Source organism: Micropterus salmoides, unplaced genomic scaffold, assembly GCF_014851395.1.
Source record: "Micropterus salmoides isolate LMB-PRFRI ecotype aquatic unplaced genomic scaffold, ASM1485139v1 Ms_hic_scaffold_846, whole genome shotgun sequence".
NCBI classification, from domain to species: Eukaryota; Metazoa; Chordata; class Actinopteri; order Centrarchiformes; family Centrarchidae; genus Micropterus; species Micropterus salmoides.
The window spans coordinates 16,135-34,563 of record NW_024044622.1 but is presented as its reverse complement, the minus strand read 5'-3'; the positions used below and the strand labels follow the sequence as shown (position 1 = coordinate 34,563).

Here is an 18,429-nt window from a genome sequence, read left to right as displayed (position 1 = left end):
AAACCAATGTATTTTTACAATTCATTAATATATATAATATTTAGTCAGAAATAAAAAGTGGAAATGCCAAACTTGCAAACAAGCTTATTCCAGCTTCTACAATATGTGGCTGCTGTTTGTCAGATTAACCAACAATGAAAAGGATCTTTAATAGTTGCAGCCCTATTACAAGGTCAATTATAGGTGCCAGGTTCATTATTCCACTGGAGGTTTACCCTTTGAATTTGGTTATAAAAAAAGTTAACGGGCATTAATAAAGAGTTTAAATCCATCAAGACTCGATTTAAGTGTTATAAAGTTGATAAACAGATTTTTTCCAGAGTGTCTGAACCCCCTTTCATGTGGTCAAAGGGATATTTCACAGCCTAGCAACCCAAAAGTTGTTTTTATTAATGGCTTATAAAGCTCAAGTAAATTATTTACTAACCATTAATGAAGCCATTACTTACAACAAAAGGGTGGTTTACTGCCTGAATCTGTAACGTTCACCATCACCTGTAAGGACCATTACACCGGCTCTGAGGTCACGGATTTGGGCGGGACCAGGATCTAGGGATTCAGTGTGGATTAGCTATATTAGTAATTAACATCAAAGGCAGGGGGCGTAGCGTGTACTGCGCCAGTGAATTTCATGAGCCAAACAGTAACGCCACACTGAAATGAACTGAGAACAGAAGGGAGGACACTGATAGACATTCAATAATCTCTCCTCTAGCTTGGATGCCTTATCCAATAATGTCCAAAAGCAGGCACGCAACCTAGGTGTTATTTTTGATTCTGTATTGTCCTTTGATGCTGACTAAAGTTGTGCAGTCCTTATTTGCTCAGCTGAAGCAGCTAACTAAGATCCGATCGACCCTTCCCTCTGCAGACTTGGAAAAGGTCATCCATACTTTCATCTCTTCCAGACTTGACTATTCCAGTGCACTTTCAGCAGGCATAACATCCAAAGACTGCAGTTGAATCAAAACGCTGCTGCCAGGCTCTTAACACGTACTAACTGGTTACCTGTGAGTTTTAGAATCGATTTTAAGACTGTACTTCTTGTTTTTAAAGGCCTTGAATAGTCAGGTTCCTGATTATATCTGTGAACTCCCTATGAGCGTGATCGCTGCTTGTAATGGCCCAGAAATCTCGTGTAGCACAGGACCAGGTCCACTCTACAGGTTGTGTGTCTTATTTAAGTATTGATATGTGTTGTAGCATCACAACTAATGAGAAGGGGGCGGGGGGATCGCTTTATAAAAGGTCCACACTATACTCTAACTAGATGCAGTCTTTATGGAACTTTATGCAGTACAGAAACAACACAGTGGAGAGAATAGGTTAGGAACTGTATGAAAATTATTAGAGTGGAGGTGGGGTCCAAAAATATGTAATTTTTCTTTTTGCTGCAGAGAACGTGGACTGAAATCTTTTTTCTTTCGAAAACATGCCTTTTTAGGGTGCCATATATCGTAAAGGTGCTTTCTGCAAACAATCATGTCTCAGTAACAGGACTTGTTAGCAGGGACAATATATCTTGTTTTGAGAAACAGTAGATGGGATAGTGGATTAATATCGCTAGGGATCGAACATTATCTTTTTGCCAGCCAACAGTTGCCTTCACTTTATTCTGCATTATAAGATAACTTACGGTAAAGTTAAATGCATGTTCAGCAAAACCCAACCGCTGCCTAATCGTCAGTAGTAGTAACTGTTCATTAGCTCTTGGTTCAAAATATAAAACCGCTAAAATGCTCCGTAAACAGGAAGCACCATTTCTTAATATGTTTACATTCATCTTGGCAACTGCGGCTTCCACTTATTTTGTGCAAGTTGGGCTACGTTAAAAAATATTTTCCCATTAACATTTTAAGCTTAAAACCTAAGTTGAGTTGAGAAATTAGGTAGGAGGGTGTTAAATTTTTGTTAAATTGAAGCATCATAATGTCAAGGTAGTAATAAAGGTTAAAAGATGTTATCAAACCAATTTTCTACAACACACAAAGTGAGATGGGCTTCGGGGCTTATAACAGCAGAAACAGCAGCTGTTATATGTAGTACAGAGTTTATTTCTCCCCTGAAAAACCCAAACTGAGTCACTTTATCCTGGTAGAAAGGCTACTAATGAGTCCAATATCCCAAAGCAGTGAGTAGGAAATGACTTTTATGGTGCATCACTCACATTGTACACAGTGGTTGAATAATGTTTTATTCTTTCAGCCCTTCACACAGACTTCATTAAACTCCACCATATTCAGACATTACCAGACACCTACTGTATGTGCTTGTGGTATCACCACCACTTTGGGCCAATGGTCAAAGACTGACTTTGTATGGATTTCACCAGACATAGTGGCCACTTGTTAAACTGGGCTGAGCTGTCAGCTTGATACCATCAGTGACAGTGAATTAGATCAGGTGATGAGGCAGCTGCGGGCAAGCCTGCTAAACCAGAATGTGTAGGGAGTCTGTGCCGACAAAATAACGTAGGTGTGTTCCAACGGTTGAAAAGCCTACTCATGAAATATAACTCCAATTTAGGATAGGTTCTGTTCTGATTGCTAAACAGTAAGGCAGCTTTCACCCTCCTGTGGATATTTAAGAGGTACAGGGAATTTGCCAAACCTGTCTTCATGCATGTTTTGTGGATGTGGCCTCATAATGATCCCCACAATTTTTTTATTTGGATCACATGACTACTTGTATGTGTCAGTCATTGCTCACAGAGATGAACTGATGAATATAACCAGACTCTGCAGTTTCCCTCAGAGCTTTCTAGCCTCTTTCAGCTCACGGTTTTGGTTTTCTGCCTGCAACTTTGTTTTGGTTCACTCTCACCGCTCTCATTTTGTGTTGTTTGGCTGCAGCAGGCAGCTGTTTTCTGTTTAAGTCTCACAAAACCTGCCCGGCACAAATCGCAGACAGACAAAATTAGTTAGCTGGTAATTATTAGCTGGTGTACATAGTGGGACGACATGAAAGTGACCCATATGTGCAAAAAAAACAAATAGCCTACGTCATCACACGCAGCACGTTGTCGTAAACATGGAGGCCACAGAGGTTAGCCTCTATAGTTTTATTTTTAAGCTGATTTCAGGTTTGTGTTTACCGTGGCTCCTGCTAGTGCAGAATTGTGATGATGGTTGCTCCGGAGTGACGTCAGACTTGCATGAATTTCTATCTGACTGTCCATTTTCAAAAAAAAATCCTATCTGTATCTGATTTGGACTAGACATGAAAGTGGCCCAAATCGGAACTGGAAAAGATTAGATTCCATGTGACTTGGGTCATTCATACTGTTGTGAGTCACATGTGAGCTACCTTCAGCTTTGGGTCACTTTGGCCTGCAGACTGAACGCAGCCTAACTGAAAGCTAATGTTGCTCCGTATCTGCTGGATGTGTAAAAACTATTTGCTATATTGGTTTGCTATACATAGAATGGTGACAACATGTCAGTGTTATGTTCACAGCTTGTTTGTGCGTCCCACAAATTGGCAAAAAAAAAAGAAGATTGCAGGTTCAAGTGAGGGTGAGCAAACATGCAGAGAATCACAAGAGGGTTTGGATGAATTACTTTAAGTAATGCAGTTGGCTTTTTATCAAAGCATTACGGAGAACCAAAAAGCAAAATTCTCACGAGACAAACTAGCTACTTCTGACTACTAAACACTGGTTAGTAACTACACGAAAGAGGCAGCAGATATAAGGAGCCTAAATTAGGTCTTTCCAGGGTGACTGGCCTCTATCTTCCTGATAGTGGATAGTGCAAGGAGATCAGAGATATGAGGGGACTTCTTGTGTCGAGCTACAGCTTCCCCAAGAGCTAGTCAAGGTGGTTTGGGACTTGCGTGAAAGTCACCCAGAGACAAGTGGAGGATGACGCTTTGGAAAAAGAAAGTCTAGGCTGCTCCTAACCCTGCTGACCCAGATAAGAGGCTAAAGACCGGAGGGATGAGCAGACTGCCAATGAGCAAATCATTTGATTAGCCCATGCTAACACAAATCATTTCACTCAAGCTTGGTCTGAGAATATTAGCAACAGGTTAACAGATCTGAGTTTACATTTTTATTTGTAAATATATTTTAAGGGATAAATATTTATAGATTGAATAAAGTCTCTTCAGGTATCATACAGGCATTATGGATGGCTCTGAAATGGAGGAATCTCAGCAGAAGTGCTAAAAATTAAGAAATAAGAATATGAAGGAATATGTTGGCAAATCTTATTGTTGCAAACATTTAGCTTAACCTTGGTAGCCTTCATACACAATACTCCGCTCAAGTTGAGTCTAGTCTTTTGTGTGCACATTTTAAAAAGCTTAAAAATACTTTTAAAACATTTCTGTCATTTTGACAATTTTTACGAAATTTGTGAAAATATGAGTCAAGGATTAAACAAACTGTGACACAACAAGCAGCATCTGCATTGTCTGCTATGCAGACACACAAAAACATCCCGTAGGAGAAAGGAAGTCTGTGAAAATATCAGCCACTGAGCATTTTAAGAGCTTTTTTTCTTAGAGTACTAGAAAAAAAAGCATATTCAAAGCTGCAAATAACAGATTACACATTTCATTTCATGCATCATATAAAATATTAGTTCTTTCTTTTTCATTATATTTACAAAATATATTACACATGGTGTTCTGTACAGTAAAAGTTCAATCTACACCACGTTCTTAAAAATATTTTCTGACCCATAATTATTTTTACATGAAAAACAAGAATAGGAGAAAACATCCAAAACAAACAAGCCTCTGGCTGTTCTTCAGGATGTCTTTGAAGCTCGATAGAAGCTTCGCTGTATTAACTGAAGAGCTCTGCTGAAAATAATCCTGTGAGGATGACTAGAGCACACACACACACACACACAAAACACAAAGGGAGGGGGCCGGGTGTGGGGGTCCATTACAGAGATTGTGGCTCCCTGTTTACTAAGAGAAAAGGCTTAGACCCGTAGCCAATGCCTACTACCTGAGCCACAGCGGGCCCAGTCCTGGTTTCTCTGTAGCACTTAGTGCTCAGGAGTTTAGTGCAAACAGCAAAAGATCCTTGTGAGGGGGAGAAGCCCCAGCCTGCCCATCCAATCAATTCTCAGCCTCTGAGGCACGGTCTCAGTGCTGCACTTTCAGCAGAACTCCTCTCTGGACCCCCGTCACTAAGACACCCACACCTGGTTTTGGGCTCACCCTACTTCTAATTGGCTTTAGCCAGCTACTGTGGCTGCGTAGCAGAGCGATCAGACAAACTATCTGCCCTGTGAGGGGCCAGTTGCTGTTTCTGCTGTTGTAACTGCTTCTGTTGTTGATGATGTTGTTGTTGTTGTTGTTGTTGTAACTGTTGCTGCTGCTGTTGGGCTGTGGCAGTGAAGGTACCCTGCTGCTGCAAAGGGAACGCTGCCTGCAGGATCAACTGGGTGGACTGGTTTCCATGAAGAAGCCGAGGAGCCTTAAGTGAAAAAAATTAATTAGCTAGGTCTTAGGAAGGAAATTAACTGTTGAGTCACGTACACAGAGTCAAGATGTAACTTCAAACTGCACTAGGCAACATTTTGGTTTTGACGTTTGAAATTATGACCAGTTTGATTCACTTTATAGAGAATCTGAGCCACTTCCCCCCCCACCCCCATCATAGACACTGAGGGGCAAAACCACCTCACTGTGGCTGCTATGAATGAAGAGAACTTTGATACTGAGAAGCAAATTTCTTGATAGAGCAAGGACAATTAAACTGATACTAATCAATCCATAAGAAATAGACCGAACGTTACCTAGTGCAGCCTACACATTCATCGTCTTCATTCGTTCATTTCCAGTGTTACCTGTAGGAACTGCGTTTGCTGCTGGGCCAGCGGAGTATGCCCTGGCTGCATGGCTGTGACCTGTGATTGCTGCTGTACCTGCTGCTCCTGCTGCTGATGCTGCTGTTGTGATGGCTGCTGGGAAATGCTGATGGTCTGGGTCTGGCCCTGCTGAGGAGCAAAGGCTGTTACCACTTGGCCCATAAACATGGTCGTGGGAACCATGACTGCCCCACATGCCATCTGTCCTGTCACTAGTTTGGTGAGCAGCTGGGGACCGGCAGGAAACCTGTCAGAGACGCGAAGTGGGCAAAGGAAATAAAGTTAGTTTTCATAGTGCAATGAATGAATTAACACTCCTTAACAAATTCACTTTGTGCGAATATATAAAATGAATAGTTTTTAAATGAAGAGGCAAACCTAATCTGAGCTGCACGGTCCTGAGCAAATGTAGCCACAGCAGGAGTGTTGGGACCAGTATTCTGAGCCAGGCTAGTGGCAATCTGGACCATGTTAGTAGGGCTTTGCTGAGGGATCATCATTGTGTTGTAGAGAGATGCAGACAGTGGATTTTGTTGAGGCTGCAGAGTGAGAGACGATCGCTGAGACTGAAAATACACAGAACCATAGAAAGTGACGAGATCTGTAGCATTCTGGATGGACAAGAAACAAAATGAAAAGGAGAATTATTTAGTTTGTCTGACCTGTGAGAGTGCTGTGCTCTGGTCACGTAAGAGCGTTTGTTGTTGGGACTGGGGCTGGGTAGCATGTTGTTGCTGTATGTTGTTCTGTAGAGGCCCTGCAGAAACCACCTGGCCCTGCATGCTGAGCATCCCCCCTTGCTGCACAGCATTCCCCTGGGCCATCTGAACAGAGCTAATACTTAGTCCTCCAGCTCCTTTCTGCAAGAACATCTGAAACATACAGGACAGACTCTGAAACTGTGGCAAAAAATAAATAAATAAAAGTTTTCTTTCAAAAGCATAGTAATGACATATTCATTTGACTGTTTGTTCACACACTCCTGAGCAGCTCCTCAGTCTCACCTGCAGGCTCTGTCCCTGCACTCTCTGCAGCTCATCTTGGATCTGCCGCAGCTCATCCTGCTGCCGCTGAATGTTGGTCTCGATCATCCTAGTCCTCTGCTCCAGCTGCTCTTTCAGGTTTTGCATGGCTTCTAGCTGGTTGCAGAACTGCACCACTGACTGTCAAAGAACAATGACATTGGGACACAGCAGTAAGTGAAATGGAAGCTGCCAAGGTAATAAATGTGAAAGCATTATTATCTGGCATAGCAAGAGAGTAGCAATTCACTCAAATGTCAATGTCTCTGTGGATTTAAAGCTACAATGTGTAAGATGTGGCCAGAATTTTAGTTTAAAATTTCTCCTGATTTTTCCCCCTACGTGATGAAATATCAAACTCTGCCCATCCACAAAAATTATTAGAAATAGTATCACTGAATACCTGCCACAGATCATCAAACAACTTTATTGTTGCAGAAGAAGCGACGCCTGCTAATCCAGGAAGGAATTAATTTATAAGCTCTATATGTGATTAGAAAGGAGCAGAGGAGCAGAATCACTTAGAGAGTAGACTGGCTGAGGGGAAGGAGGAGATGAAATGCTGCCTCCTATTTGTTTAGAGCATGTGGCCAAAAATTACACACTGTACCTTGAAGAGCAAAATGCCTAAAAATAATCTAATTTGGGTTGTAACTATTAACTAGTTCCAGAGCACTAGAAATTCACTTCCCTATTTGACTAATTGGTTCTTATGCTGTTAATGATGTTTGTTGCACATGTTGTGATGTGATGTTCTTCTCAATAATGCCGTTCAGTTTGTGCTCAACCACAATGAAGCAATCAAATAAACTGTAAATATTCTGTATGTCATCTTTTCCCTTTTGGGAATGAAGTAAATACCAAAGAAGAATTGGTAAATTAACTGTTTACATCTTTTCAAGGCCTATCCTTATTAATCAGGAGCTCAAGACACAATTCCACCTGCAAAACAATTTTACACCACTTTTTGTTGAGTGTTTTTTTTACTGATCAACCTATAGCTAGGTTGAGCGAGGTCTACAAAATTTCCATCGGACGATGGAGGGGGCCAGAAAGAGGCCGGTGTGTTTACCTGACGTGTAGCCTAGGCTTCTTGTGTGTGGGGAGAAGAGCGTTACGAGGAAGGTGCAAAGCATCTTTACAATTTATAATAGTAATGTTTGTAGTGATTAAAACCTGCTTTCACATGGCAGTATTATGTGAAAAATTGGCATCGTCTATTTTATTGGCCCAACCCTACCCATAGCATACTATAGAAAATTATATTAAATTATGTTTAAGAAAAAAGCAAGCTTAAAGATTATTATTACATTATTTAAGTCTTTAAAACATACTTACTTGACTGGTCTGAACTTGTTGTTGTTGTTGTTGTTGTTGTTGTTGTTGTTGTTGCTGCTGTAGTTGTTGTTGTTGCTGCTGTTGCTGCTGCTGCTGCTGTTGTTGTTGTTGTTGCTGCTGCTGATGCTGCTGCTGTTGTTGTTGTTGCTGTTGTTGTTGATGTGAAACAATCGATGGTGCCATGTTCTGTCCTGTATTTTGGGAGCTCATCGACTGCTGATGGAATTAAAACAGACACCAAACAAAAAAGGATGAATAACAGTTCATCTCTTCACCCTAACTTAAAAGGCCACACCAGACTCTGTTCTTGCCCCTGAACTGACCTGACTGCTGACAGACGATCTTCGTTGTGATGTCATCTCCACAGCAGAGACCGACTGGCGACCTGGTGTACTTCTATCTCCCTGAAGCTTCATCTGCGATGCTGAGAGGGAAACATGAACATGGTGTTCAGATTTAGTCCACCTAATATAAAGTAGAGTCTGTGATAGAGATTCGCTGTTGGGGTGACGATGAACAGCTGTTTGGTGAGGGAGCTTACAGGCTGGGTCAGACACGGCAGTGTGCGAGGATTTACGTGAGCTGCGAGACGAGGCCGAGGGTGTCCTGCTGCGGTTGAAGCGCTCTAGAGCCTCCTTCAGGCTGGAAGTGTTGAGCTGGGACTCAGAGCCTGAATCCTGGGACTGCTGTGAGGCGAGGGAGACGGTCACTGGGGCTCTGGGGCTCCATACAAAGCATTGTCACCAATTACAGATCATCCCACAGTTAATGTTGAACAAAAGTCTCACCTTGTCTACTCTGATCTCAGGTTGTGATTCTTCAATTCCAAGCTCTCTGCGCTGTTCTGATCTTACTTCAGCATAACTGTAGAGCAAAGACAGGGAATAAAATGCACTTATGATGATGCGTTTTCTACTCTTGTAACTAGGAACGTAAATATCATCGGGTGAATCTTCCATGTACCTTACAACAGTGTGCGTGCAGACAATAAACTCTGGTCTGGAATTCCACTGGTGGTAGGTGATGTAATAGTGGGTCTGAAGCCAAATCCACTGCTGCCCTTTGGTGAGGAATCTGTAGTAGCAGGACTTTCCTTTGCCATATTGCATTACTACGAACACACAAGGAGGGCAAGAAAGCTCAAAAAGAAGCTGATAATCGTAGATCAACTCTTTATTGAAGTCTGAGAGCGGTATACTCACAGTGTTCATGGCATTTGGCCAGTGTCTCGAGGTCATCTACATGGTAGTAGTCATATCCTGATGTACCCAGGACCTCGAACGGGAGGTAACCTATGATGGGTGGAGCTCTGGACAAACAAAGAAGAGGTTTTTGAAATGATTCATTGGAAGACCTCTGCAAACCTTCTCCTATTAGAAAACACTCATTGCTCCGTGAATAAGCCATCACACACCTTTACTAAGGAGCTAATTATCATAAAGCTTTCACAGTTGGGGGAAGGAGGGAGTGTTTTTTCCCCAAAGGGCTCATAGCAACTTTGAAATCTCTGGTGACAACAGCAGAGCTTCATGAAAAACAACTTCTAAATATCATGGGATTTGGGCTCATTTACTACCATGTGATTTGATTCCACCAACCCAAACCCTCACACCTTGTCTGTACGCTAGCTCACAGATGAACCTTTGACTAGTCCCGCTGATCTTTTCATCCCTGCTGCAGCAGCAAAACTAGTTTTTACCAAACTAAACAGAGTCTGACTCAAAACCTAATTCTGGTGACTGACAGCAGGTTATGCTGCAGTTCACTTTACCTTTACATGTTTATTTATCTAGTCAGGAGTCACAAAGCGCTGATAAAGAAATAACTGATTGTGATCATTATTAGTTAAGACTGCAACTGGACCTTGTATATCATAAATAGTGATGAAAAGATAAAACAGGACAAAAAAATGGAATTTTGTATAAAATACTATGGGGATAGTTAATATGTGGTCATTATCTTTAACTCACTTGTTATTGGGTAAATGACCCATTGGTGAAGGGTTACTATACAAAAATATATAACACAAACAGCCAAGCAAAACATCATTTTTACACAATGAAAAACATATTGAAATGCACACTGTAAAAAAAACTGTACCTGTGGTCCAGGAAGAGAAATTTCCACTCTAAACTATGTCTGGAGGTGAATTCCTCATTAGGCTCTTCTACAGTGCACATCTCCTGTGAGGGATAGGGATGGAAGTATACAACTTAATTAGACATTATCTGCATCTATTTTACATATTGTAAAAATATTAAATTATAGAGCCAATATTGAGCTGAACATGCAGGACCCAAGGTGAGTGTGAAGAGCTAGTTGCACTGCAGCCTTTGTTAACTGCCATCTCCTGTTTGTTCAGCACTACTTTGCCTCACAGGTTCTGATGCAGTTTCTGCTTCTTATGTGTTTCCGCTGTCTCAGTTTTACTACTACAACGTCTTGTGCATTACTCCATGTTGCTGATGGGTCATTGTTTGATTTTTATTATACACTCAGTGCCACTCATTTTCCAACATAGTAAGATCAACAGTAGCTCAGCTGGAAGAAAGATTTTACAAAGTGTGAAAGGGACAGAGGGAGTGAGAGTGTTTCTGAAAAAGAGAAAAGTGGTTGCCAACCGAGGCAACAGGCGAGTGAACATAATTGTTGACAGGAGCCCAAATTTGTTTGCCTGGGGTGACCGGGCAACCGCTACTGCCGAGCCCTGTCCTAATTAAAACTACCTTTGTCAAACCCTAAAGCATGAAGCCCGAATGTGTGTCAACCAGAAAAAAAGGAGAAGTGAGAAGTGGAAGAACGGATGCTGATTCTTACTTTGATAAACTGCGGTTTGGCAAGCCTCACAGTCGCTATGAGACACACTCTGTCTTCAAAGGCAGAGTGAAGCGATCGCTGGATAACTCCTTCAAAACCGTTTCGGGTACAGTTAGGCACTGGTGACAAATGAAACAACAGAAAAGTCAAGACTTTACGGCCAGGAAAACGCAACCTGAGGTTCAAGTTTGCTTACAGTAGTGTAACTCACCATTATTCAGGGACTTGAAGTTTCCAATGAACTTCACATATTCGTACACAGGAGGCTCTTTGGGGTCAATTGTCCCTCGAAGCATGTGGCAGCAGAACTCCAGCTGATTTTTTGCTGGGGAAAAAAAAAAATCACAAAAATACAAATTGAAGAAAATAACTGGCACTTGACTAAATATACCAGGACACGATATAACAGATAAGACAAGTGGAAATGCCAAGATCCAAATAAAAGATTCCACTTACTTTTCAGATATTCAGGCATCAGTGTCTCTCCTTCCTTGATATGAGAGGACAGAGCCTTGTACACATCTGAATGCTCCCCCATGGGCAGGAAGTTCAACAGGTTCTGATCCACAAGATCAGACTGAAACACATCAAATATCTTTAACACTAATGAATCAGGCGGCACAGCGGACATTGTTACAGACTTGAAATATTCTATAACTGTAATATTGGCTCTATAGCATAATTTATTCACATCATACTCACAGGTAAGTGTTCTAGTAGGGACGTCACACTCTCAGAGGCGTAGATTATGTTCCCATCAGTCATAATTGCAAGGAAAAATCCATCCAATGCCTGACAGAAAAAAAATATACTCTTATAATTCAACTTGTATTCAAAAGGAAAAGTAAAATGTGAAGACTATTGCACTCCGTGTTCAGCAGTGCTCCTAGCTTACCTCCAACATCAGCTGAGTGAACTCTTCATTACTAAGAAAAGGAGGCTTCCAGTCTTGTCTGATCTCAGTTGACTCTGATTGAGCAGCGATTTCTGATGAAGGAGACATAAAATAAGGTCAACACACAGGTTCAGCTGATGAGTGTGACCCAAGGCTCTCTGAAGCTTTACGACAACCAGATCGCCAGGCTTGTCATGAGCGCTCCTCACCCTTGTGTTTGTGTAGAAAGTCGATGCTTTTCTGCAAAATAGTGGACTTGTCCATCTTCCGGGTGTTGCCCGGCAGCATGGTACCCAGCTCCTTGATAAGGACATTGAACTGGTCTCTGCGTTTCTTCTCAGACTTGTTACGGGACACTCTGTGGGTTTAGACGCAATAAGTAGTTTGGGCATAGGTTAAAGCAACATTAGCAATGTATTCCAAAAAACTACAACTGCATTCATGTTGGGCAAATGAGCCACACCTACTTAAGAACTTCAAGAAATTAATTAGAAGGACGAGCAATTTGATGCACCTCTACTTCATTAATTACAGTAGGTAGGTAAAGTAGGGGAATCTTTGCATGAAATCGTGCTTAGTAGAAGCTTTAAATAATCACAAATAAATAAAATAAAATAAATAATAAATAATTGTAATAACATTGAATTGCTTTGATCTGAACACAAACTACAGGGATCTTACCGTTTTGCTTTGTCCTTTTCATCTTCTTCCATTAACCCATCAAAGATACTGCTGTCATCCCTGCAGAGCAAGCAAACCAACAGCTGAGGAAGATCCTCTAGTAATCTTTTATTTATGAACACTTTGATAAGAGAGTCCATCTGAATGCTAGGTGTTTATGTTGAGGTAAAAGCAGGAAAGAATAAAACTCCTTAGATACCGTATATCCCAAGTGACTTTGATCTGTTGCTGAAACAATTAGTTGATTGATCGATCAAAAATCAATCTATGACACAGTAAATTAAATACTTTGTTGGTTGTTTTGGAACTGTCGGTCAGAGAGAAAAGGGCGTTTTGGACATTGTATAGCCTACATGATTAACAACAAGCCAAATGCAGGTGACTCAAAACATTTGACTCACCGGTCAATGCTCATTTTGTATCCTGTTTAGGGCCGCAGTGTTGGAAAGGGGTCTTTTAATCGTGAGGTAGACATTTGTAAATTAACCTTTGAGGGGGAAAAAAGACAGCATGAAATGACAATTCACAACAGCTTCATCGCCTGCCAGTGATTTAAAGCAGCAGATAAATTTGAATCAAATCACAATCTTACCTTCCTGACAGTACAGCCAGTCCTGTGAGAGGATGAGGAAGGTGCTGCTGGATGAAGGCAGGGTGTGGTGATTGTGGTAGTGCAGCTCTGTGAGTCTTGGAGAGTCACTGAAAGTTTCCTCAGTCAGAGGGCAGAAAGTTGACAAGCGGTCTTTGATGAGTTTTTCGTCTGCTTCGGGTGTTGCACATGGCAGCAACATCTGAGTCTATATAAGGTAAAAAAAAACAACAACAAAAAAAATACAAGTTGTCAGTAGTAGTCTTGTTTTACAATGTTATTAATTTGCCCACATAGCGAAATCAAAATATGGCAAAATATGATCTCACTAAAACCCTGTTGCAAATTACTCCCACCCCTTTGGCCCAGAATGAAATCTCTCAAAAACTATAAAATGGATAACTATAAAACTTTGTACAGATATTCATGGTGCCCAGAGGCTGAATCCTAAAGACCCTTGGGTTGTATCCCCTGACTTTTCCTCTGGCGCCACCATGAGGTTTTGTTTGAAATGTCTCAACAATTATTGGATGGATTGCCCTGATATTTGGTAAAGGGGTCAATGACCTGAGACAAATGTTTGTGTCCATATGGTTAAGTTAAATTTAAAAGGATTCATTTGAAAATAAACTTCTGAATTACTTGAATACATCCTTTTTTGAGAACCTAGACCAAAATAAATTGTAAGCAATTTTAATAAAATATTTAGAGGATGATGGGAAAAAAGACCATGTAACAAAAAATATATCACAGGATCCCTGAAGACACTACTTGCTGCATGCCAAGGTTAGTAAATCTATTTAAAATATAATTTGACATTTTTAGGGTATGGGCCAGGTATGCTTAGGTTGTGTCAAATGGTATGACCCCAGGAAAACACTGATAATTCATCAATAATAATAAAACTTTGAATTTACTTTAAAATGTATGTTTGAAATTTTCACACCAAGGCCACGTGCTTACATAATTGTCCATGATAATTTCTGTCAAATTTGATTTTGAATTCAAATGTCAAATGGTGTAACCGGCTACACTCTCATTACAAGTCTTTCTGTCAGAGGCCAATTTTGTCAAATATCAATAGTTTTGATGCTAATATGAATAATATGATAATATGAACTAACTTACAACATGGAGGTATTTGGAGGTATAAAGATCAGATAAAATAATTTTGTTGGTGTTTTAGAAACATTTTGTTTTAATGCATATTTGTATTCTATTCACGTACAATTTTAAGCAATAAGAAAGTAATCTAAGTATGGAAATTCATAATGTAGCATAATGAAGTGGGTGAACAGTGACCCCTACTGTCCCATAATTCAGTGATAAGAGAAATGTTACTCGAAGATTAAAATTTAGGCTACATCTGTAAAATACAATGTATTGAATTTCTTCTATTTCATAATTACAATATAGCCTCCCTCCCCCAACAGATGGCACTTTTAAGCAAGGAAAAGGCGTGAACGCTCATCCTACTACAGTTTCCCATATTAAATTACCAAGTTCAGCTGACCTTGTTAACCATCATGTTTAATTTTCAATGTCAATTTCTTAATATTACCCTTTCACTGTAGAAGCAGCAGGGTCAGGTGGTGTAACTGGTTTGTGTCAATTGGCATTTTTCATAGTGAATTAAAATTAATGTCTGTTACATAATTAATATCAAAAAACTTATTTGGAAAATAGTGTTTTCAGCACAATATTGCAAAATAGCAAACAATTTAAATATAGAGATTATCCTAATAAATCAATTTTGTGTGATAAGTAATTCTTTTTACTGAGTACTCTAGGTGGATAAAATTGTCAAGATTTTTCATTCTTTTGTAATTACACCGCTTGACATTTTCAGACACATTCAGTCTTACCTTTTGTAAAAACAAATGGTGCAAATGTCATTTCAAGTTACATGAAAACAACATAAATAAAGTGTACAAATCAGATGCATGCTTTTAACACAAAATTTATGAACTGCTAATTATACCAACCCTTATTTGTTACTGACCCAAAGACATTGTGGTCTCATCCGGATGAATTTTAATCCCTTCGGTAATCTCCTAACTTTTCCTCTAGTGCCATCATTAGATCAAAATCTTAATCCGTCCTGTACTTGTGTTTAGTGCTACAAAGTACAGAACAAGCTAAACTAAGAAGGTGAACACATACACATAGCATTGTCATTGTGAGCATGTTAGCATGCTGACCGTAGCATTTAGCTCAAAGCACGGCTGTGCCTAAATACTGCTTGAATCATTATATCACATCTCGTTTAAGACAGTGGTCCCAACATAATTAATTCTTCTTTACATTTCAACTTGTAATTCTGACATTTCTGACAGGTACTGAAGGCATCATCAAATCTATTTGTTAAGTCAACTTGGTTGCAAATTCCACACAACACAATCATAATGTCTGTCAGCTCAGCATATAAAATGCAGACTGCAGCGTACCAAAGTGAGGTTGGCCAAGGAGAAAATCTGGACACATGAGAAGTGATAAATTATACCCACTGCAATACATATAGAGCTGTCTGGCCAGTGTAATATCAGAGACAGCCCATGGGTGCTCTCCAACAACTCCACATGGCCAGCTGACCCCTGATATGCTGTACTGCTTAAACAACCCAACTAAAGTTTTTGTAACTGCATCCCAAAATGGCACATGTCATTTTTTGGTCTGTCGGTTCAATTATCCATCTTTATCCCATGAATGCACTAGAAAAACAAACAAGAAAGTAAAAGGGCCTGTGCTGGGTAGAGGGGATCAGTATTGAGGAACACAAGAGGCGGTGGACACTGGCTTTCAATTCAATAGTTTGATCTGATATGAGACTAAGAGTTTAACAACAGTCAATTATTTGCCTTAACATCCAGGACACAATCTGGTATCATATTAAAAAAGGTATCATACACTGATATGCACAATTTTGTACAGCTGTGCGATATAGCAAAATTTTCCCAAAGGCCATCACCGTCACCCACCTCAACTGGCAAAAGTCAGTGAAGCAATGAATGAAGCCCCATTTTGTGGATTTAATTGAAACTACTGACGGTGCACATAATGCCTTCAAAAGGTAATTTACTGCCTCATGTATGTTTCATACTCTGAATGCTGAATGTAGCAGATACATAAAAGCACCTATCCTGATTTAAAAAACAAAAACATCTACATTCATACATCACTGTCAGCCGATGTATTCTTCCTATCGCCCGACTCCACCATTCTCCTTACGCAGGTAGGCCTACAATAGATTGTCAAGTTAAAATGAGAAAGCCTGCTGGGTCTCTAGCCTAAATATTTGACCCATTTATTTCATGAACCAGTTACCGTCAGAACCTGTGTGGGAGGTTTTCTCACCATAATGGCCTACTTGTGTTGGTGAGAAAATCCCTTCAGTGTTACTCTCCATGTACCATGGTACATGTGACATTTCCATTCAAACCAGCAAATGTTTTAGTTTTTCATATTTGAGGGATTTATACTTAAAGACCTATTAGCTAATATATACACACACACACAAAAAGTTAAATTGAGGAGCATTTGGTTAAGACCAACAGCATAAAACACGCTTGCACTTATTGATCTGGCATAATCACTCATTCATATCCAAGGTAAGTAAATATCAAACCAAGCCACCACACACGTCACAAAAATGGAGCTCTGTTTCTTGATTTGAATAATTCCATTTTGTTACATTTTTTATTATTTAATAGCAGAATACTGTTCCAATTGTAGAAACAATTAAAAAGTCAGCACTTAAATTAACTTAATGAACTTACTGCAGGATTCATCAACAAGTAAAGGAAGCCGGCACTGTCAGTATTTAAACCTTTGTGTTAAGACAAGCACGGAGAAAATGACAGTAAGAGGAAGAGAAGGTTTTATTATGGCCTGTTGCCTTTCAGCCATGCAGTGTTATTTTACTGCTCACTGCACGTGACTCTTTTGACAAAAATAAGTCGCAGAGAATGGGTGCCTGAAAGATTACCGTTTTGTTAACACAAGCGGCCAACTATAGAAGCAGAGAGCATTTGCATTTCTGCTCTACAGTATCATTAAAGCTAACTAGAATACTGACAAAGACTGAAGAAAAGGCAAACAGAAACACTGGATGACATAAAATTCAAAAAAGACGAGTGATATGAGAGCAAAACAAGAGGAGCAAAGAAAATGTTTACCACTGACACCAGTGTATCAGCAGCAGTAGCTGCATCGCAGAGCGAGCGTTGTGTAAGCAGGAGAGCAGAGGTTGTATAACTGTGATGTCATCTGTGCTTCACTGACCTGCTGGCCCAATGACCTACTTTCTTCCTCCTCCTCCGATCTAACTTAATCACAGCTCCACAGGCAACACCTTCCTGTTCTTACTAATAACACCACACTCCCTGTCAACACAAATCCTTAAAAAGCAGACCATTTTGCACAGTAAGTTCACAAAAGGTGCGAGCAGAGAATCAAACTGTCTGCATATCACATTTCCTCATTTAATCAAATGATATGCAGGCGTGTTGGTGTCCCCTCAGCCTCAGCGGGCACAGACGTTAAGGGAAAAACAATTGTAAGTTTCTAGTAATGTCAACAATGTAGACTAACAGACATAATTAAATTAACACACCTGACACATGCAGATGAGATTTTTCACCCTGAAAAACATCAAGTCACAGACTGAAAACACTCTTATCATCATGTTTCTATTGCTCACACAGCATTGTGGGACGTCTGTTGAGAGTTTGTGTGTGTGTGTCTGTGTGGGTGTGAGCACGCATACTTAGATGTAGGGCAGAGCTCTGAGGATATGAGTCACTCTGAAGTGGATCTATGGTGCCACTCGTCACGCATCCCGCCACACCCCGCATTGAGATGCCAGCACAGCAACGGTGCCAACAGGCAACACCATAGCAACCGGTCTCACGGTGTGGAGTGAAAATAGCCCTGGCTGAATTCCTCCACAGCAGATACTCCCTCCATCATACACAGAGAATTATGAGATTATAGAGAGCACTTGATCCCAGGATGTAAAACACTGCGAGAGGTCGACCTGTGCAGCACTGCAGTAACACATGTGTCATGTAAACACTGTGATGTTCTTTCATGCAGTGGCCATCATTCTGCATCACCCAGAGGAAACCAATCACAAGCAATCCTTCCCATCCTTCTTGTGTTATGAAGCAGACTCTCTCCATCAAGCAGAGTGCTTTTACCATTTAATTAGGGGACACGGCTAACTGAACAGAAAAAAGATATGGTAACAAAAGGAATGAA

At 40.4% G+C, this 18,429-nt stretch overlaps 1 protein-coding gene across 4 annotated transcripts in view; it reads right to left on the bottom strand.

Annotated features, from left to right (window-relative positions):
• Positions 1-2,180: 2,180 nt before the first annotated feature.
• clocka (clock circadian regulator a) overlaps positions 2,181-18,429 on the bottom strand; it is a 28,446-nt gene continuing 12,197 nt past the window's right edge. The window contains exons 3-23 of one of the 4 annotated variants that reach the window (XM_038707338.1): positions 13,174-13,378; positions 12,983-13,068; positions 12,582-12,641; positions 12,110-12,258; positions 11,901-11,992; positions 11,708-11,797; positions 11,462-11,582; positions 11,217-11,330; positions 11,006-11,124; positions 10,289-10,371; positions 9,391-9,497; positions 9,152-9,299; positions 8,977-9,052; positions 8,730-8,874; positions 8,512-8,612; positions 8,189-8,404; positions 6,833-6,991; positions 6,491-6,700; positions 6,207-6,394; positions 5,808-6,075; positions 2,181-5,434 (exon numbers count right to left, since the gene is read on the bottom strand). In XM_038707338.1, coding sequence (XP_038563266.1) covers positions 5,201-5,434; positions 5,808-6,075; positions 6,207-6,394; positions 6,491-6,700; positions 6,833-6,991; positions 8,189-8,404; positions 8,512-8,612; positions 8,730-8,874; positions 8,977-9,052; positions 9,152-9,299; positions 9,391-9,497; positions 10,289-10,371; positions 11,006-11,124; positions 11,217-11,330; positions 11,462-11,582; positions 11,708-11,797; positions 11,901-11,992; positions 12,110-12,258; positions 12,582-12,641; positions 12,983-12,996 — 2,694 coding nt within the window. In that variant the 5' untranslated portion in view covers positions 12,997-13,068; positions 13,174-13,378 and the 3' untranslated portion in view covers positions 2,181-5,200. The remainder of the gene's footprint in view (positions 5,435-5,807; positions 6,076-6,206; positions 6,395-6,490; positions 6,701-6,832; positions 6,992-8,188; positions 8,405-8,511; positions 8,613-8,729; positions 8,875-8,976; positions 9,053-9,151; positions 9,300-9,390; positions 9,498-10,288; positions 10,372-11,005; positions 11,125-11,216; positions 11,331-11,461; positions 11,583-11,707; positions 11,798-11,900; positions 11,993-12,109; positions 12,259-12,581; positions 12,642-12,982; positions 13,069-13,173; positions 13,379-18,429) is intronic. The other 3 variants (XM_038707340.1, XM_038707341.1, XM_038707339.1) reach the window with 3 other exon arrangements.